We start from the raw sequence: 16,225 nt of genomic DNA, 5'->3' as shown, positions 1-16,225 counted from the left end.
TTCTGTATTTACCAATTTTTTTTTTTTGGTTACTCCCTTCATTTTACATTTATAAGTATTTTATTACTATTCTAGGAACATTTTACATTCATAATGTACATTTACAAAGATAATATGAATGTAAATACATTTGATAAATATATAAAATATATTAAAATATTTATATTTTCAAGAAGTCAGCTTGTAATAATCTTCTATATGTAATACTTATAAAATTTTATTAAAATATATAATTTTATAAAATACTTAACCACAATCATAAAATATATATTATATATACACATATTATTGTTTTAATATGCTTTCATTCATTTCAATGTATTGTAATGTATTCATTTTCATGTTTTGTAACCATCTTATAATATTTTGTGTAGTCTTTATGCTTGTAAATGTTGTGTTCACTGTTGTAAAAAACATAGGGTTATTATATGATATTATAATAGAGTGAGCATAACCTTTAATGACTGTCATATCCCAAATTCTTGTAATACGTTTAATCCAATATAAGATTACACCATTGCTTTTTCAGCCTTTTCCCTTAATTAAGATGTATGAATTTAATAAATTTTTAAATATTTTTAAATATTTAAATGTATGGCTATATTAAATAGAATATACAAAAAGAAAAAGAAGAAGCATACGACGTAATGTTGTTGATGTTCTTATTTGGTATTTCTAAAAAATTAGAGTCATGTCACAAAACATAATTGTTGATTCAAGCGACCGAATCAGAATGATTCTACACCAAAAATGAGACCTTTAACGTACTATTCATTTTGTTTCCGGTTGTGTTACCTCTGCAAAGGTTCGACTGAAAACAAGATAATAACAAATATATTTATGTATTTCTCTGATAAATGACTGTGTGTTTAGCAGTATTGTGCTCTGAAGCTTTTATTGTCGTACCAACAGTTTATTAGAGTATAATAAGCAAGTTGTTTCAATGTACCCAGTCGGCGGACGGATTATGTTGACGGAAGTAGACGTGGATTTTGTGATGCGATCAGAGCCAACCTTTACAGAAAACTGATACATCTGTCACATTTTGACGTCAAAGAAGCTTACGTGTAACTAGTAACTCATAACCTGAACAGGTGCTTATTTGGTCAGGATTCTTTTTATCGCTTGACTGTAATTTACCAGTGTTTATGAAAATCTAGCTGTCATCATAAAGCCAATGAACTGCCGTTCATTGATTCAGTACTTTTGTATAAAACGGTTCGGTCGATTTGAAAACAAGCTGATTGTCATTTATGCGCGCATCGAAGAAACTTAAGCCAATGACCGCTCCACTATGGATAGGCAACATAAAAGGTTTGAATGTTGCTGACAGGAATCGAACTCTGTTTTCAACTAGATTTATCCACTGATAGATAGTATCGTAGATCCAGTATATTGTATTTTTATGTCGAAATAGTCCATGGAGAAGATGTCTCCAATTCCTGCAATTCCTCTTATCATCAACTGTTGTATGTCTGCACTTGGGTGCATTGCAACAGTCAAACTGATTCCTGCTTTTAAGGATCATTTCATATCTGCCAGACTCTATGGCTTGGACCTAAATAAAACCATAAAGAAAGAGGTGTAAGTAGTTGATTTTTACATCAAATGTATGAATGGCAATTTGATGCTTGGAACCTGAATTTAATGCTTTCTCTTTCTTATTCACCAGGCCTGAATCTCAAGGTGTAATCAGTGGCACAGTCTTCCTTATCATCCTCTTCCTCTTCATCCCTGTCCCTTTCCTCCAGTGCTTTATGGGGGAGCAGTGCCAAAAGTTCCCTCACAACGAGGTGAGTTAATCATCCCTTAATTACAGAATAGTAAACACCTGTCAAAAATTCACCACTTACACTACTGTTGTGTTTGGGTTCAGTTTCTTTAAGGAAATTAAATTAAAGTGGCATTAAACTGTTTTTAACAATGATAATGAGAAATGTTTCTTGAGCAGCAAACAAGTATATTATGATTTCTGAAGGATCATGTGACACTCAAGACTGTCACTGATCACAGGACTAAATTATATTTTAAGTCGTGCTGGGCAATGATTAATTGCATCCAAAATAAAAGTTAGTATAAGAGACTCTAAAAAGTAAATAAAAAAAAACTTACAGACAAAAAACTTTTGAAAAATAGTGTATGTTTTAAGACAAAAACTAGTTTACCATTAGCTTTTAATGACCATTGTTACTGAGAACCTTTACTGCCATACATATATACATATAATACACATAAATTTGAAGTGGCTGTCATAACTATGGCTTTGTGCATATGTCCATGTAGTTTGTGCAGCTGATCGGTGCTCTGTTGGCCATCTGCTGCATGATATTCCTGGGCTTTGCTGATGATGTTCTGAATCTGCGATGGAGACACAAGCTGCTGCTGCCTACTATGGCCTCCCTGCCTCTACTCATGGTCTACTTCACTAACTTTGGCAACACTCTCATTGTCGTGCCCAAACCTTTCCGTGTGCTGCTGGGGATGCATCTGGACTTGGGTGAGTTTGAAAGTCTGCTTAAATGTCTGGTGCTCTAGATTTGATTGTATTTGCCCTCTTGTTTGATATGTAAAGTATGATTGTCCATATTCTCAGAATTATTCTACAATGTGTTTCAGGCATTCTGTATTATGTATATATGGGAATGCTGGCTGTATTCTGCACAAATGCCATCAACATCTTGGCTGGTATCAATGGCATTGAGTCTGGGCAAGCTCTCTTCATATCTGGCTCCATTATCCTCTTTAATATACTGGAACTCAATGGTGAGGGGAGGGTTTCTATTCAACCGGTTTTATCTAATTTTCCACCTGCTTTCCACATGCATAATTTATATTATATATATATGCCATTTATATATACACTACTGTTCAAAAGTTTAAAATAATATTTGTATGTTTTTGAAACAAGTCTGTTATGGTCCAAAAGGGTGTATTTATTTGATTAGTTAAAAACAGTAAAACTCCTGTTGTGAAATAACTGTTGTTGTTTTATTTTTGGTTAATATATTTTGAATGTAATTTATTCCCGTTATGGCAAAACTCAACTCCCAGGAGTCATTACTCCGTTCTTTAGTGTCACATTATACTTGATTTGTTTAAACCTCTCTGACATTGCTAGATTTTTATTTGAATAAGTCTGTAGATATATTCTCTAATTTATATTGTTCAATTGATCTTTGATTAATGTTTCTCTTTCAGGAGACTACAGGGATGACCATGTTTTCTCTTTGTACTTCATGATTCCCTTTTTTTTCACCACATTAGCCCTCTTCTACCACAACTGGTTTGTTAAAATATATTGCTTTTTGATCATCTTTACTTACTTTAAGAAACTTTAAGAAAACCCATTAAAATACTGATCTGTAGTTTGCCCACTGATAATAATGATAATGATCTTAACCTCAACCACTTCTATTTTTGAACCTTTAATATACATTTGAATATCTTTTATTAGGTACCCTTCCTCTGTGTTTGTGGGAGACACTTTCTGTTACTTTGCTGGAATGACGTTTGCAGTGGTTGGGATACTCGGCCACTTCAGTAAGACCATGCTGCTTTTCTTCATCCCCCAAGTCATCAACTTCATATATTCTCTGCCTCAGCTGTTTCACATTATTCCCTGTCCCAGACATCGCCTGCCTAGGTGGGTTATTAAACTAACATTTTCAAATCCAGCTATAACAGATTACTTTTTACTTACAGTAGAATTTATTTTGACAGTCATTGAAAGTTATTTGAATATGTGGACATTTGAAGTGTTAAACTCTTTAAGTAACTTTTTTACTTCTGATTTATTTGTAAGTTTTATACATGCAGTGTTCCCTAAACATTTACACCATAGATAAGGCAAAGTGAAATGGTTATGAGAGCTTGACCTCTGAAACTGATTGATGCAGGTTACAATCTGACACGGGAAAGCTTGGCATGAGCTATTCCAAGTTCAAACATAAGGACCTGGGAAAATTAGGGCAACTTATTCTGAAGGTAAACACACTAATGCCACTGTCAGTATTTATCATTATGAAAAGGTTTAGGAATGTTTGTTTAAAAGCAATTAAAGATCCAGGAGCTTAAAGCTGCAGTCCGTAACTTTTTTGTGTGGTCAGAATTTATATTATAAGCGAGTACACCATGAATCCATTTTCCAAACTGTGTTTTTGGCTGGTTCTGAATCAATACGGTACACCTATAATAAGCGTTTATATTCTGACTATTTAGACTGGTTCTGGTAGGTACCGCTGCGGAGGAGACCAGTACCTGCGTGATTCGCCATAAACATTAACAGAGAGAAGTAGCTCCGGCTACTTTGTTCTTTCGCCAGATGCACGCAGTTCTGTTTATTAACCGCTAGAGCGCCAAAAAGTATGGACTGAAGATTTATATGGTATTCCCTGTATCTTTGAATGTGATTTCCTCTTTTATCCTGCAGGTGGCAGAAACGTTATGGCTACTGGATGTGTGTAGAGGGCAGGAAGGAGATGATGAGTTTATAGAGTGTAACAACATGACCCTTATCAACCTGGTACTAAAAGTACTGGGACCTACCCATGAGAGAAACCTGACTACAATCATGCTTTTAATACAGGTGAACCCCATTAATTTATTCATTATCATAAGCCCCCCTTTAGTCACAACAATATTCAAAGGCAAGATTTGATTAATTTACATGACTTTTCCAAGTATAGAAATCACATTTTCAAAATCAGGCTACCTCATGTATGCAGGTTTTCAAAAACTGTGTACATTTTTCAAAAGAAGCTGGTGTTTTGGTGGTTTTAAATAATATTTGATGTCTTTCTCAGGTCTTGGGGAGTGTCTTGGCATTTGGAATCCGGTATCATCTTGTGCGTCTGTTCTACGACGTCTAGACCACTCAAGCTCCTGAGAGACTTTACAACCTGCTACCTTTATTTGAAGAACAAACAAAACTGACACAAAACTGATTGTTGTAAGAATGATTACTATACTGTTTGTCCTCTATGGGATCTTGATACTACACACTGTATTCCAGCTTCTCTGTCTGTATATCTGCATGCGATGGGACAGTGTACACATATGCCCTTAACTGTCATTGGGGCATGAAAGCTCTGTAGATAATGAACAATGTCTGCATAAGGATATCCAATTATTTTGGCTGACCTGAAAAGAAGGTTCTATTCTGAAAGATTATTTGATATATGCAGTTGTATTTTTTTTATTTTATCTAATATTATGCCTTTTGACTGATTTAAATAAACCAGTGTGACAATGGACCAAACTAGCTTCCAGAAAGGAAAAAGTGCTCTATATTTATACTGTTTTATAGATCAATTATTGTATTTTTTATACGTTTTATTTATTTTGTTCTCATGCAGTTTTCAGACCAAAAATCAAACATAACCCAAACATTAATACTAATACAAAGCAATACAAATACTAATTTTCAGTTATTTAACGTGAGGTTTTTCAGGTTTTTATATGCCAAGGACTCTCCCTTTCCTTAAATACAAAGCCAGCTGTTAAGTTTAATATATAACAACCCTTTTATAATGTGACCATAGTAAGTGTAGTGTTTTAATAAGAACATTGTTTGCAAAAAAATCTTTTTTTGTTATTATTCTAAAATGATAGCAAATTGTTAAAATATTGTTTAAGAAAAAAATTACTTGATATTACATTAGATATATTAGAAAAATATGTTTCGCTTTCTTGAGATTTATTAGTATAGCACAATATTTTCGCTACAATTCCAAAGCAGATTTACATAAAGTAGTGCCATACAGCAAGTAAACACTTTTTAGGGTTGTAAGACTGGTATTATTACCTCCACTGAATATAAAGTGCAAGTCGAGCTGTGGAACACTTGAATGCGTTTGAGTGTTGGAGGGAATGATAATTGTGATGTACTGCTTGACTGCAATTTGATTGGCTGAGATTTGAACGCGACGCAGCAAAGGTGAATTCTGATTGGTTTGGTTGTTTCATGGGAAAAGAGTAAGGAAATGCTAGAAGTATTTGCAAAAGGTGAGTTATTGATCAATGTTTGTAAACAACTGCAGACGCCTTTCCTCGCGAATTATCCTTGAATGAAAACACATTCAATTACTCACAACTGAAGCTAGTCAACAAAAATGGAGGCAGAATGTTAACTTATCTTTTTGTTTTGCTAACTAGCTATGTGTCATACAAGCAAAGGTAGCAACTTCGACTATGATTTAATAAAACTACTAGCTATACATTTGGTAATTAAGTAGCTTTAATATGTTGGAGGTAATCATTTTGCCACAGTTTGTATTGTAAATGTGGTTGTTTATCGCCTTTAAAAACAAACTGGCCGCTATGGATAGATAGCTCGAGTTGCGGTGTTCAGAACAAACGTAACGTTACAGTCATGTTAGATCTCGCATGTGTTTCAGAAGACGGGAGGACCACACATTGTGCTTTACACTCTGCAGCAGGATGGCACCGTCGGGTAAACGCGCCCCGCGCAGAGAGGAGCTGCAGCTGGAGCTGGCGTGTGAGTGGGGCTCGTGTCAGGAGACGTTTGACAGGATGCAGGAGTTTTGCCAGCACGTGGAGAAACATTATAAAGCTATCGTGGACAGTGAGACAGACTTACCAGGTTCGTCCAACCCTTGAAAGTGTCAGGTGTCCGTGTTGATTGAAGTGTCTTGTAATGGAAGCATTTATTTACTTATCTTTCTTGTCTTAAAGGGATAGTTCACCCAAAAATGAACATTCTCATCATTTATTTAACATCATATTGTTCAAAAAAATTTTATGGAACGCAATAGGAATTTTTTTTTGAAGAATATCTGCGGCTTGCACTGAAAATGAAAGGTGACTATGGATGTCTCACACTGACTTGGAACATAGAGTATGAGTCATATGCACTAATTATAATGATTTTGTAAATAAAAACTTGTATGATGAAACTAAAATAAATACTGATTATAAAAGCTGATTCAAAATATTTATAAAAATTCTCAATAGAAATAATACTTTATATTAAAAGCCTCCGTTTGTTGTAATTGTGTGCTGTAAAGTTATTGTGTAAAAATGGGTAAAGATTACATTTTAAGAATAAACAAAAAAAAACAATATAAACAATAGCTTATCAGTTCTGGTATTATGTGTTTTAAAGAGGACTATTAGTCCTGAGGTTTTGCTAGTAACACATAACATTTCTTCATGTGTTCTACATTGCACCAACAGTCAATGGCACATTTTTATGCACTGTTCCTCTGTCTGTATAAATGTTACATCAGTGGAGGATTGTTGAGTGTTGACTTTGAGTCATAGTAGACGTCTCAGCTCAAGGTTTCTGGCAGTAAGAGTCCCTGAGGCACAGACTCCATTGCTCTAGTCCATAATCAATACTTGGCTTGCCTGCATGTTTTACAGAAGAGGAGCATAACTGTCTGTGGAGAGACTGTGGCTTCTGCTCAGTGGAAGGAAATGCAGAGATTCTTAGACACATGTTCTTTCACTGCTACCACACCAAGTTGAAGCAATGGGGTCTTGCTATACTCAACGACCATAGTGACATGGGTGCCTGTTCGGTTGGCCTCCATAACCGCAACATTGTGCCCGAGGTCCAAGAGAACTTCCTTTGTCTTTGGGAGCACTGTGAGGTATGGAAGCAATCCCAAGTGTTTTCCTTTTTTAGATTATGTGGCTTGTCAAATCAAGTTTATTGTGGGAAGAATTTGGCAAGTGCTCAGCTGATGAGCGTGTTTGTATTCAGATGTCTATGGATAATCCGGAGTGGTTCTACAGACATGTGGAGATGCATGCCCATTGTCTCGAGGCTAATGAAGAGAATGTGTTGTTCTGTGGATGGAAAGGTAACAAACAACTTCAGGGCCCCTCCATTGTCCACAACAATATTTGAAAGCCCTATACTTTTTCTAGTTATTTGTAATAAAGTGGATAAGCATTATTGGTAAGGATAAAAAATATGAAATGGGTTAGAATTCTAGTTCTAGTTTTAGTTGTTAAATGTGTTCTGTTTACTAAATGTAATGTAAATGTTAGAGCTTAACTTAGAGCTTAATGTATGTTCGTTATAATATGACTTTTCCAAATCCAAAGATCACACATTTAAAAATAGCCTAGCTCATATATTCACTGGGAACGCCAGCTATTATTAGATGTTAATGTTTTTTAAAAATGGCACCCTAGTTGTTTTTGGCACCTGGTTAAGAACCACTTCATTTATTAGATGCAGCAAGTCAGTTATGAAATAAACACAGAATAATGAAGAATGGAATAATCAGTTATTATGCTTCATAATGTCCAGACTGCTACATTGAAAATGGAATATTTGTCAGTTTTGTCTGTTCTGGACCATATTTGTACAACATATAAGAATTTATTTCTCTTTCTTTGCCCTTAAAGATTTTTTTAAGATGTGCAAATTTTTTGGATGTTAAATTTTTCTTATTTCTAGACTGCGAGGCCTCTTTCAAGGGCAGGTTTAAGTTGCGAGAGCACATGCGTAGCCACACACAGGAAAAGCTGGTGGCATGTCCGACCTGTGGAGGGATGTTTGCCAACAACACAAAGTTCTTTGACCACATTCGACGGCAAACCTCCATAGAAGGTGAGGGGGTTGTGTTTGAGTTTGTACAGCATTAACAGAATCTGAAAACCTTCTGTATTGAACAAATTTGACACTTTGAATTCTTGCATTGAACATACCAAAAGATAATGAGTAGACTGATTAGTATGGCTCATTACAACCATTTGTTTGTGTGCGATTGTGTCTGTAGGTCAAAGATTTCAGTGTTCTCACTGCTCTAAACGTTTTGCCACTGAGAGGCTGCTGAGAGACCACATGAGGAACCATGGTATGGGTCTTTTTGTATGCTGAGTGTCATTATGGTTGTACTTTGTTCTGCTGTATTGAACCTCACAGGACTTTATTTCCTTATGATGTTCTTCTCTGTTCTCGGATCAAAGTCAACCATTATAAATGTCCACTTTGTGATATGACCTGTCCATCTCCGTCCTCGCTGAGAAACCACATCAAATTTCGTCATTCCAACGAGAAGCCTTACAGCTGTGACTACTGCGAGTACAGGTGAGGTCACTTCATTGCCAGTGAGTCGTTACCCCTGGCCTGAATATTTCTAATCTTTTTAGTCTGCCATTTAAAACCTGTTTGTCAGAACATGATCTGTCAGTTGGTTTGTGTTTGTCTGGTTTTCAGCTGTAAAAACCTGATAGATCTGAGGAAGCATTTAGACACGCACAGCAGTGAGCCAGCGTATCGATGTGACTTTGCAGATTGTGACTACTCCACTCGCTCGCTTTACTCAATCAAGAACCACTACAAACGTGTTCATGAGGTGAGCCAGTCAGAGCCAATAAGAAGACATCAATATAAAATAATGAAATCTCTTCTTTTGTGCACCACAGAATAAAGTAAGTCAGGTTTGGTAAGACATATAGCATATTTTACTTTATTTTATTTTATTTTTGGACATGAATATGGCCAATAAAAATGGGGTCAAGCAAATGGTAATGTATAAAATTAGTACATTGTTACTTTTTTTCCTTATTTCAAATGTAAACAGGAAATTGGAATTTTTGTGAATTGTTTTATAGCCTGTAATTCAAGTGAGAATTGTTTGTCATTACAAGAAATAAAGTACTAAGGTCCAAGGTTTGATCTATAAAAATGATCTATCTAATCTAGAGATAATTAATCAAGGTACTTCTATAGATGTAACTTCTCTCATACAGCCATCAACACAATAAATCCACAATAAATGTATAAAATAAAAGGCAGAATGCATTGTCTGGAAGAGTGTGAGCAATTAAAAAAAAACCTGAATGTTCGTCAGAAAGTGAATACAATTCTGCATCATTACATTTGCACTCATATTCAGCTCATAGCTTCAGAATAGCTAAAACGTTAATGTGGTGTTTTGCATTTAGGGAGATGACACTCCTCGCTATAAGTGTCACGTGTGTGAGCAGTGCTTCACCCGGGGGAACAACCTCACTGCCCATTTACGCAAGAAACATCAGTTCAAATGGCCTTCAGGACACCCGAGATTTAGGTATAAAGACTTTCTCTTTGACTTTGCTTTGGATTTCAGAAAGCTCCTGGTAGATGGTGTATGTGGAAACCGACACTACCGTTCAAATATTTCAGATTTGAAAGAGGTTTTTTTGTTTTGTTTGATGTTTAAATATCTATTCAAAAACAGTCATTTTTGTAATATGCCGTTTAAAACAACTGTTTCAGCTTTAATACATTTAAAGACTTTTTAGTGTTACATGATCCTTCAGTAATCGTTCTAATATGCTTGAATGCATTTGTGCTGCTTAATGTTTTATTTTACTTTGTTGTTGTGGAAAACATTACTTTTGCAGGATTATTTGATAGAACAATTTATCTGAAATGTGTCCTTACTGAATTAAATTATTTTGATGTGGACATTATACCTGACCCATCTAACCTGACTGTGGTTTTCACCAATCTTTTTCAGGTATAAAGAGCATGAAGATGGGTTCATGCGCCTGCAGCTGATCCGCTATGAGAGCGTGGAGCTGACAGAGCAGCTGATGCGGGAGCGGCAGGGAGAAGGGGACAGCAGTGAGTCCAGCCAGCAGAACGTTCAGCCCGGTGAAGAACTGGAGGAGACGGGGCCCCTCAGCACCACGAGTGGAAATACAGAGGCAGGAATAAGAAAAGAGGGAGTAGATGTCTGTAGGACACAGGAAAATACAGAAAGTGTGTTCTTGGTGTTGACAGCCGGCACCTCCGCAGAAACAGACTCTACAAGGGAGGGAGCCGTAATGCGTCAGCTACAGGACACTGCCCAACAGCTGGGCATGGAGGTGGTTTAACTGCACCTCTGATTTCTGGAATACCTTAATTGCTGTGTCAGGCAATAAGAAGGTACATTAGGACATTCCAATTAACTCCGTGACAAAAAGTACTATGAGACTAACAGGGGACCAAAACAGGAATAGAGTGTGTGTGAGAATTGTCATCATCAAACACCGCACTGAACAGAACAGAGAAAGCTGAATCACAAGTTAGCTCTGAGGATGTGCTTAAATGAATAGTTCCTTCAGAAAGGAGCTTTTTTTGTTATAATTTCCTCACCCTCATGTCTTTCTGACTGATTATTTTGTTTGTCACAAAATGCAAAATGAGATGTCTAACACAGTGTGAGTTGCCTTTTTCTATTCAACAAACATCAATAATAATTTATATTGCCAAGCTCCAAAACAGATAAAAAAACACCAAGAAACTATATTAAATATAGACTTGTATGTTATAAGATTTTTTTTCCCCTGTTTGGAAGTCAGTTCCCTTGTAGGGAAAGCACAAGCACACACATTCAGGATCTCTATATTGTGTTTCTTCAAAGAAGGATACTGCAGGGTTAGATGATAAGATTGAGTGCTGAACTATTCTTTTAAATTTGACTTTTTGCATGTGTGTGTGTGTGAGTGAGTGAGCGAGAGAGAGAGAGAGAGAGAAGAGGGTAATGGGGAACAGAAACGTTTAATCCTACTGAACAGTTTAATCAGCTTTCTTTGACAGGTTCAGACTTAAGGAAGATAGACAGATCTCTGTGGAGAGCTCTTTACATTGTATAGTTTTATACGGTGTGCTTCTGTTTTAAAGTTTAATTGGAAGTGCTTCTGAATTTTAAACCACCATTCCCGTTAATTTATTTTTCTACTTTAAATTGAGATCAGTTCTGTTGTGCAGAAAGGCCCTTTCCAATTCCTACTGCTGTTGAATCAAAGTAAAAAGTAGTTTAAATTGTTGTTTGTTTTATTTATATATCATTTTTTATATACACCTTTTCCTTAGGACTATTTTTTGCCATTGTGTCCTAATTATTCATAATCTTATTGAAGAAAGAATTAATTTAGGGCATACTGACTATACAAATTGAAATAATTTTGCTTTAAATAAACAATGGTAGTAATCAGTACATTTTTGTTCTTTTTGTTTTGTTCTTCTCTAATTAAAATATTTTGCGTGTAAACTGAAATAATTTCTTACCATTCAATGTCAGAATGTTTTTTTTGTTGTTGTTGTTTTTTTGTGTGCCATAAGATGAATGAATTACATTTTAAAATCTATTAAAATAGTTACTTTAAATTGTAACTATTTCACAATACTGTTTTGAATCAAATAAATGCAGCCTTGAAAGGAGGCTCTTGTTCACTTAAAAACATACAAAAGAATCTTAACCCCAGACTTCAATCATTAGTGTGCATATATACTGTATATACTCCTCTGTTTATGAAAAATGAAAGCTTGTGTGTTCTGGGAATAATACACTTTGTTCTGTGATCCTGTGTGTGACTGTAAGAACAGTATTTGTAAGTCAGCAGGCAGGTTGTGCTGGGTTAGGCAGAAGTTTATGCATTACTGCAGCAGTCAGAGGTCAGTGTTTGAACGCTTTTCACAGATCTGTGTCTTTACAGTAATTACACGCACTGTAGGTCTCAGGCACTAGGCACTCTGCTTAGGAAAGCGAATCAGACAAGATTAATCTCTAACATTGTTAAATGTGAGAAACATGAAATTTACAATCTGTGCACCTGAAAATTAAGCTAAACTGCAAATCGGACTTCCCATGGCTCTCTGCCTTTTTCTGTAATCTCTTTCTCTCTGCTCCGGTGATATTAGCCGGTATGTTAGCCGAATTTAAGAGATTAGTTTGAGTTAAGAGCTTAGAGTAAGCTTAGATGCAACACTTCACCTTTCTTTCCATTTGTCTCGCTCCGTCTCTCTGCTGGATACCAGGTTCTTGAAAAAAGCCTTTAAAGAATACAGTTCCTAATGAAATAGTTTTTCTACATTATTCACATAATTATGAGTTCTACAATATGAGACAACAGAACAAGGAATTGCTGTTTAGAAAATGAGTGTAAGGCATTCAAAAGAGGAGAACTGAAGGGATATAGACTAACTCTGTACTGGAGAAGAATTCCTGCCATTAAAACGACATGAAACTAGTTCTGCTGCTGCTGCTTCTGGGGTCCTTGCAAGCGGTGTTCACTCAAGTGGCTATGCCTGCATTTACTGAAAGAACAGCTGTGAAGGAAGGTCTAGGAAGTGGTAAGCGAAGCACTTGATTCTTTTATGATTGAACAAAATATCTAAACAAAGCAGCAAGATTGCTTTTACAAAATGTTAGACATGTTGTACATTGAAAATTGGTAAAAGATGCATGAATTTGAGCTCTGAAGAATGCACTGTGTTATTTAGGTCTGTAAGAGGTGGAACAGGAGTATGAACTAGCAGAGACGTACTGGTCTGGGACAGCCCCCCTTTGTTTCGGAGGTTGTAAAGGCAGACAGAGGGAGCTGAAAAGAGACAACTGTGGAGATTCTGACTGCTGCTGGGTGGGATTTAAATCCCTGTGTAGAGGTACACCTGATCGTCATCTTAAAGGGACCGTTCACACACATTCTGTCATCATTTACCCACCCTTGTAACCTTTATTACTTTCTTTTGTGGAACATGTCTCAAATGTATCAGTGTCTTTTTTTTTCTCAATGGAATCCATTGGTAATCAAAATGATTTAGTTGCCAGCATTCTTTTGTGTTCAGCAGAAGAAAGTTAGGTTTGATACATGGGGTGAACTATCCCTTTAATGTAATGTGCTCCATTTTTATTGCCATCAATACAGACTTTTAACAACAAAACCACAGATTATGCTGTTGATTTGTGTGTGTGAACTAGGACTTTCTATATGTTTCCTGAGTTTTGTTTCCTGTTTAATCTTGTTGTTTTCTTTGCCCTAGTTAATTGTGGAAAGCCTGATGTGGACTTTAATGGGATGGTGTATGGGAGTGATTGGTGGGTGGGTTCTGTAGTGCGGTACGACTGCAGACCAGGGTTCGTGTTGGTGGGAGATCCTGCTCGAGCCTGTCAGTCCAATGGGATATGGACGCCCAAACCATCCTGTCTTAGTAAGTCTTGGCCTGCCTGGACGTTGCACACAATTTACAGAAATACCCAGAAAGTGCACACAAAACTGAGACCTAATCATTCTTAAGTTTATTGAATATATGAGAGACTGAATGCTTATTGAAGTTGTTATAGGAAAACTCTCTTCATATTAAAATATGAATATTTTACGGAGTAAATAGTTATTGAACATAACATGAAATATCTACTGATACATAATATATTTTCAGAAAAAGTGTATACAGTAGATGTATCAAGCTCATTTGATATTTTATAACATTTTATTTATTAAAATGTATTACTTAAGGTCAAAGTATGAGTTGTGGAGATTAAAAATGTAACATTTTACACTGAAATGAATATCATTGGCTAAATTAAATACAAGTTAAGTACAATTCTCTCTCCTCCTGTATGTGACATTAGGAGTGTGTTATCGTGGCCGGGTTGAGATCAATGAGAAGGACATCGACGGGACATGTTCGTCTACCTGTCCTGATGCTAAAAGCTATGCAGTCCCTCTGAACCACAAATGCAGCCGTATTGAGAACTGCAGAACTAAAGAATCAGGCTGGAAGCACTGGTTTACATGCTGCAATTAATGCGACTGTGACTGCTTCACTCCCTGTGGTAAGTCATTTAAACTGGAACTACTTAAAACATAGTGGCAAATACTGTAACTGCAGTAACAATATTTCAAAATCAATGTTTTTGTTTCTTCCCTCAGCTTTACAGGATAGAAGACAGTGAATCTGTATTCATTATCCTCTGGAAACAACAGAATTAATTTTTATTTGAATGTAAAGAGAGAGGCTTGACATGTAACCATAACAGAACTTGTCAAACTAAAAGCATTTTATGCATCTCTAGATTCTAAATATCTTCACAGTTGGAGACCTTTATTTTAATCACTGACTACATAACCCCAGATGTTCGGAAATGTTACTGTTTTCCCTTATCTGTGTTAAGTAGCACAGATGTTTAATGTATATTTGATTTTGAAGTAAGTTAGTCGCTGTGGAAAGATCAGAGAAACATTTCTGTTCCAGTATTAAACTATTGTAGATCTAATGAAATTATTAGTTTAATTAAAAAAATTTTATCTTGTAATTGATACAAGATGTGGCATTAATATAGTTGATCCGAATCAGAGTGATCTCGTTAATGATAGTCATTCTTATGGGTACCTGTTCCAGCTTGCCTATTCGGGAGAGAGAAAGAGAAAAACAACAACATTGTTTAGTTTAAATGCATGCTGTAATCATTCAGAGTGTTATTAAATTTTATAACACATAATGAGGTAATCTGTGATGAATTAACTGCTTTTGGCCCTTATTCAGTTTCTGTGGATAATAGTGTCTCCAGAAAAGCCAGCATCAGTATATCAGATTTCATTCTTTAAATATATGTCATTAGGATCCTAGAGATGCAAGGACTTAAATTCAATCCTGGCCTGAGTCTGCAGGCAGTCCCTGCCCTGGGAAAGACAGCAAAGCTGCCTGCAAAGCACAGAAGACTAATCGCTGTCAGAGCCATTCTAGTTTTATGCGAGGCCTTGTCTCTTACTTTAGAAAGGTGTGGACTACTAAAGGATTTTGCCATGGATTAACTGATTCTTTCTGAGAACCATTGAGTGCAATCTCTGATAAATTGAAAGTAGAGAAGTAATTATTTAGCATGGACCCTATGACTGTATTATTTCCATTTCCATTTAGTCATTTAGGAGATGTTTTATCCAAAGTGACTTACACATGAGGACAAGGGAAACAATCAAAATCAACAAAAGAGCAATGATATGCAAGTGCTGGAACACGTCTCATTTAGCCTAACGCACAACACATAGCAAGGTTTTTATTTTTATTTTTTAATTATATAATAAGAAAACCGATAGAATAGAAAAAGAAAAGAGCAAGCTAACATTAGAGACCTTTGCTTTAGTTAATTGTATAATAAATAAAAAGAAAACGGATAGAATACAAAAAGATGAGAGGAGCTAGTTAGTTTTTTTCTTTTTTTTCAAGAAGACAAGCAGTTAGAGATTGCTAGAGTTAGAGGGTCAAATAAAGATGGAAGATATGTGTTTTTAGCTGAATCTTGAAGATTGAGTTGGGGCACAAGAAGTTCCTGCAAGAGGAGTCAAAGAAATAGAGAACTCAAATCAACAGTTCCATAACTAGCTAACTAACCATGAGCCAGGCAAAAGGGGAGATTAAACAGGCAGGGGTCAAAGCCAGAAAGCAGTCCAAAGAAAACATCAGTCCAGAGGGTAATTCAGGCACAAGGTCAGG

General features: G+C 36.0%; 2 protein-coding genes and 1 long non-coding RNA gene across 6 annotated transcripts; all 3 read left to right on the top strand.

Moving 5' to 3' along the window:
- The first annotated feature begins 843 nt into the window (after positions 1-843).
- Positions 844-5,260, top strand: LOC132141319 (UDP-N-acetylglucosamine--dolichyl-phosphate N-acetylglucosaminephosphotransferase-like). The gene is made up of 9 exons (XM_059550729.1): positions 844-1,584; positions 1,673-1,793; positions 2,284-2,497; positions 2,617-2,763; positions 3,199-3,283; positions 3,455-3,643; positions 3,897-3,984; positions 4,430-4,585; positions 4,803-5,260. The coding sequence occupies exons 1-9, from the start codon at positions 1,421-1,423 to the stop codon at positions 4,866-4,868; spliced, it is 1,230 nt and encodes a 409-aa protein (XP_059406712.1). The 5' UTR covers positions 844-1,420; the 3' UTR covers positions 4,869-5,260.
- A 577-nt stretch (positions 5,261-5,837) lies between these two features.
- Positions 5,838-11,948, top strand: hinfp (histone H4 transcription factor). 4 transcript variants are annotated; one of them, XM_059550740.1, is made up of 10 exons: positions 5,838-5,935; positions 6,396-6,601; positions 7,384-7,613; positions 7,727-7,826; positions 8,432-8,584; positions 8,754-8,831; positions 8,944-9,064; positions 9,194-9,332; positions 9,925-10,049; positions 10,482-11,948. In XM_059550740.1, the coding sequence occupies exons 2-10, from the start codon at positions 6,439-6,441 to the stop codon at positions 10,840-10,842; spliced, it is 1,470 nt and encodes a 489-aa protein (XP_059406723.1). In that variant the 5' UTR covers positions 5,838-5,935; positions 6,396-6,438; the 3' UTR covers positions 10,843-11,948. The 4 variants fall into 4 exon arrangements, with proteins under 4 accessions (XP_059406723.1, XP_059406720.1, XP_059406721.1 ...); XM_059550737.1 differs by having other exon boundaries at positions 5,864-6,003; XM_059550738.1 differs by having other exon boundaries at positions 5,877-6,003; positions 6,399-6,601.
- Positions 11,949-12,564: 616 nt separating this feature from the next.
- Positions 12,565-15,024, top strand: LOC132141324 (uncharacterized). Its single transcript, XR_009433887.1, has 5 exons — positions 12,565-13,084; positions 13,235-13,396; positions 13,775-13,942; positions 14,364-14,567; positions 14,665-15,024. It is a non-coding gene; the product is annotated as an uncharacterized LOC132141324 (long non-coding RNA).
- The last annotated feature ends 1,201 nt before the right edge of the window (positions 15,025-16,225 follow it).

This window comes from Carassius carassius, chromosome 5, assembly GCF_963082965.1.
Source record: "Carassius carassius chromosome 5, fCarCar2.1, whole genome shotgun sequence".
NCBI classification, from domain to species: Eukaryota; Metazoa; Chordata; class Actinopteri; order Cypriniformes; family Cyprinidae; genus Carassius; species Carassius carassius.
Note: the sequence above shows the minus strand (reverse complement) of the source record. Positions and strands in the feature narration are given on the sequence as shown.

Bases quoted from the DNA above. Each gene is read 5' to 3' on its own strand.
- LOC132141319 (XM_059550729.1), top strand. From the start codon at position 1,421: ATGGAGAAGATGTCTCCAATTCCTGCAATTCCTCTTATCATCAACTGT. The intron at 1,794-2,283 runs GTGAGTTAATCA...ATGTCCATGTAG, and splicing joins AAAAGTTCCCTCACAACGAG to TTTGTGCAGCTGATCGGTGC. The intron at 3,985-4,429 runs GTAAACACACTA...TTTATCCTGCAG, and splicing joins TAGGGCAACTTATTCTGAAG to GTGGCAGAAACGTTATGGCT.
- hinfp (XM_059550736.1), top strand. From the start codon at position 6,122: ATGTTAACTTATCTTTTTGTTTTGCTAACTAGCTATGTGTCATACAAG. The intron at 8,585-8,753 runs GTGAGGGGGTTG...TTGTGTCTGTAG, and splicing joins ACGGCAAACCTCCATAGAAG to GTCAAAGATTTCAGTGTTCT. The intron at 9,333-9,924 runs GTGAGCCAGTCA...TTTTGCATTTAG, and splicing joins ACTACAAACGTGTTCATGAG to GGAGATGACACTCCTCGCTA.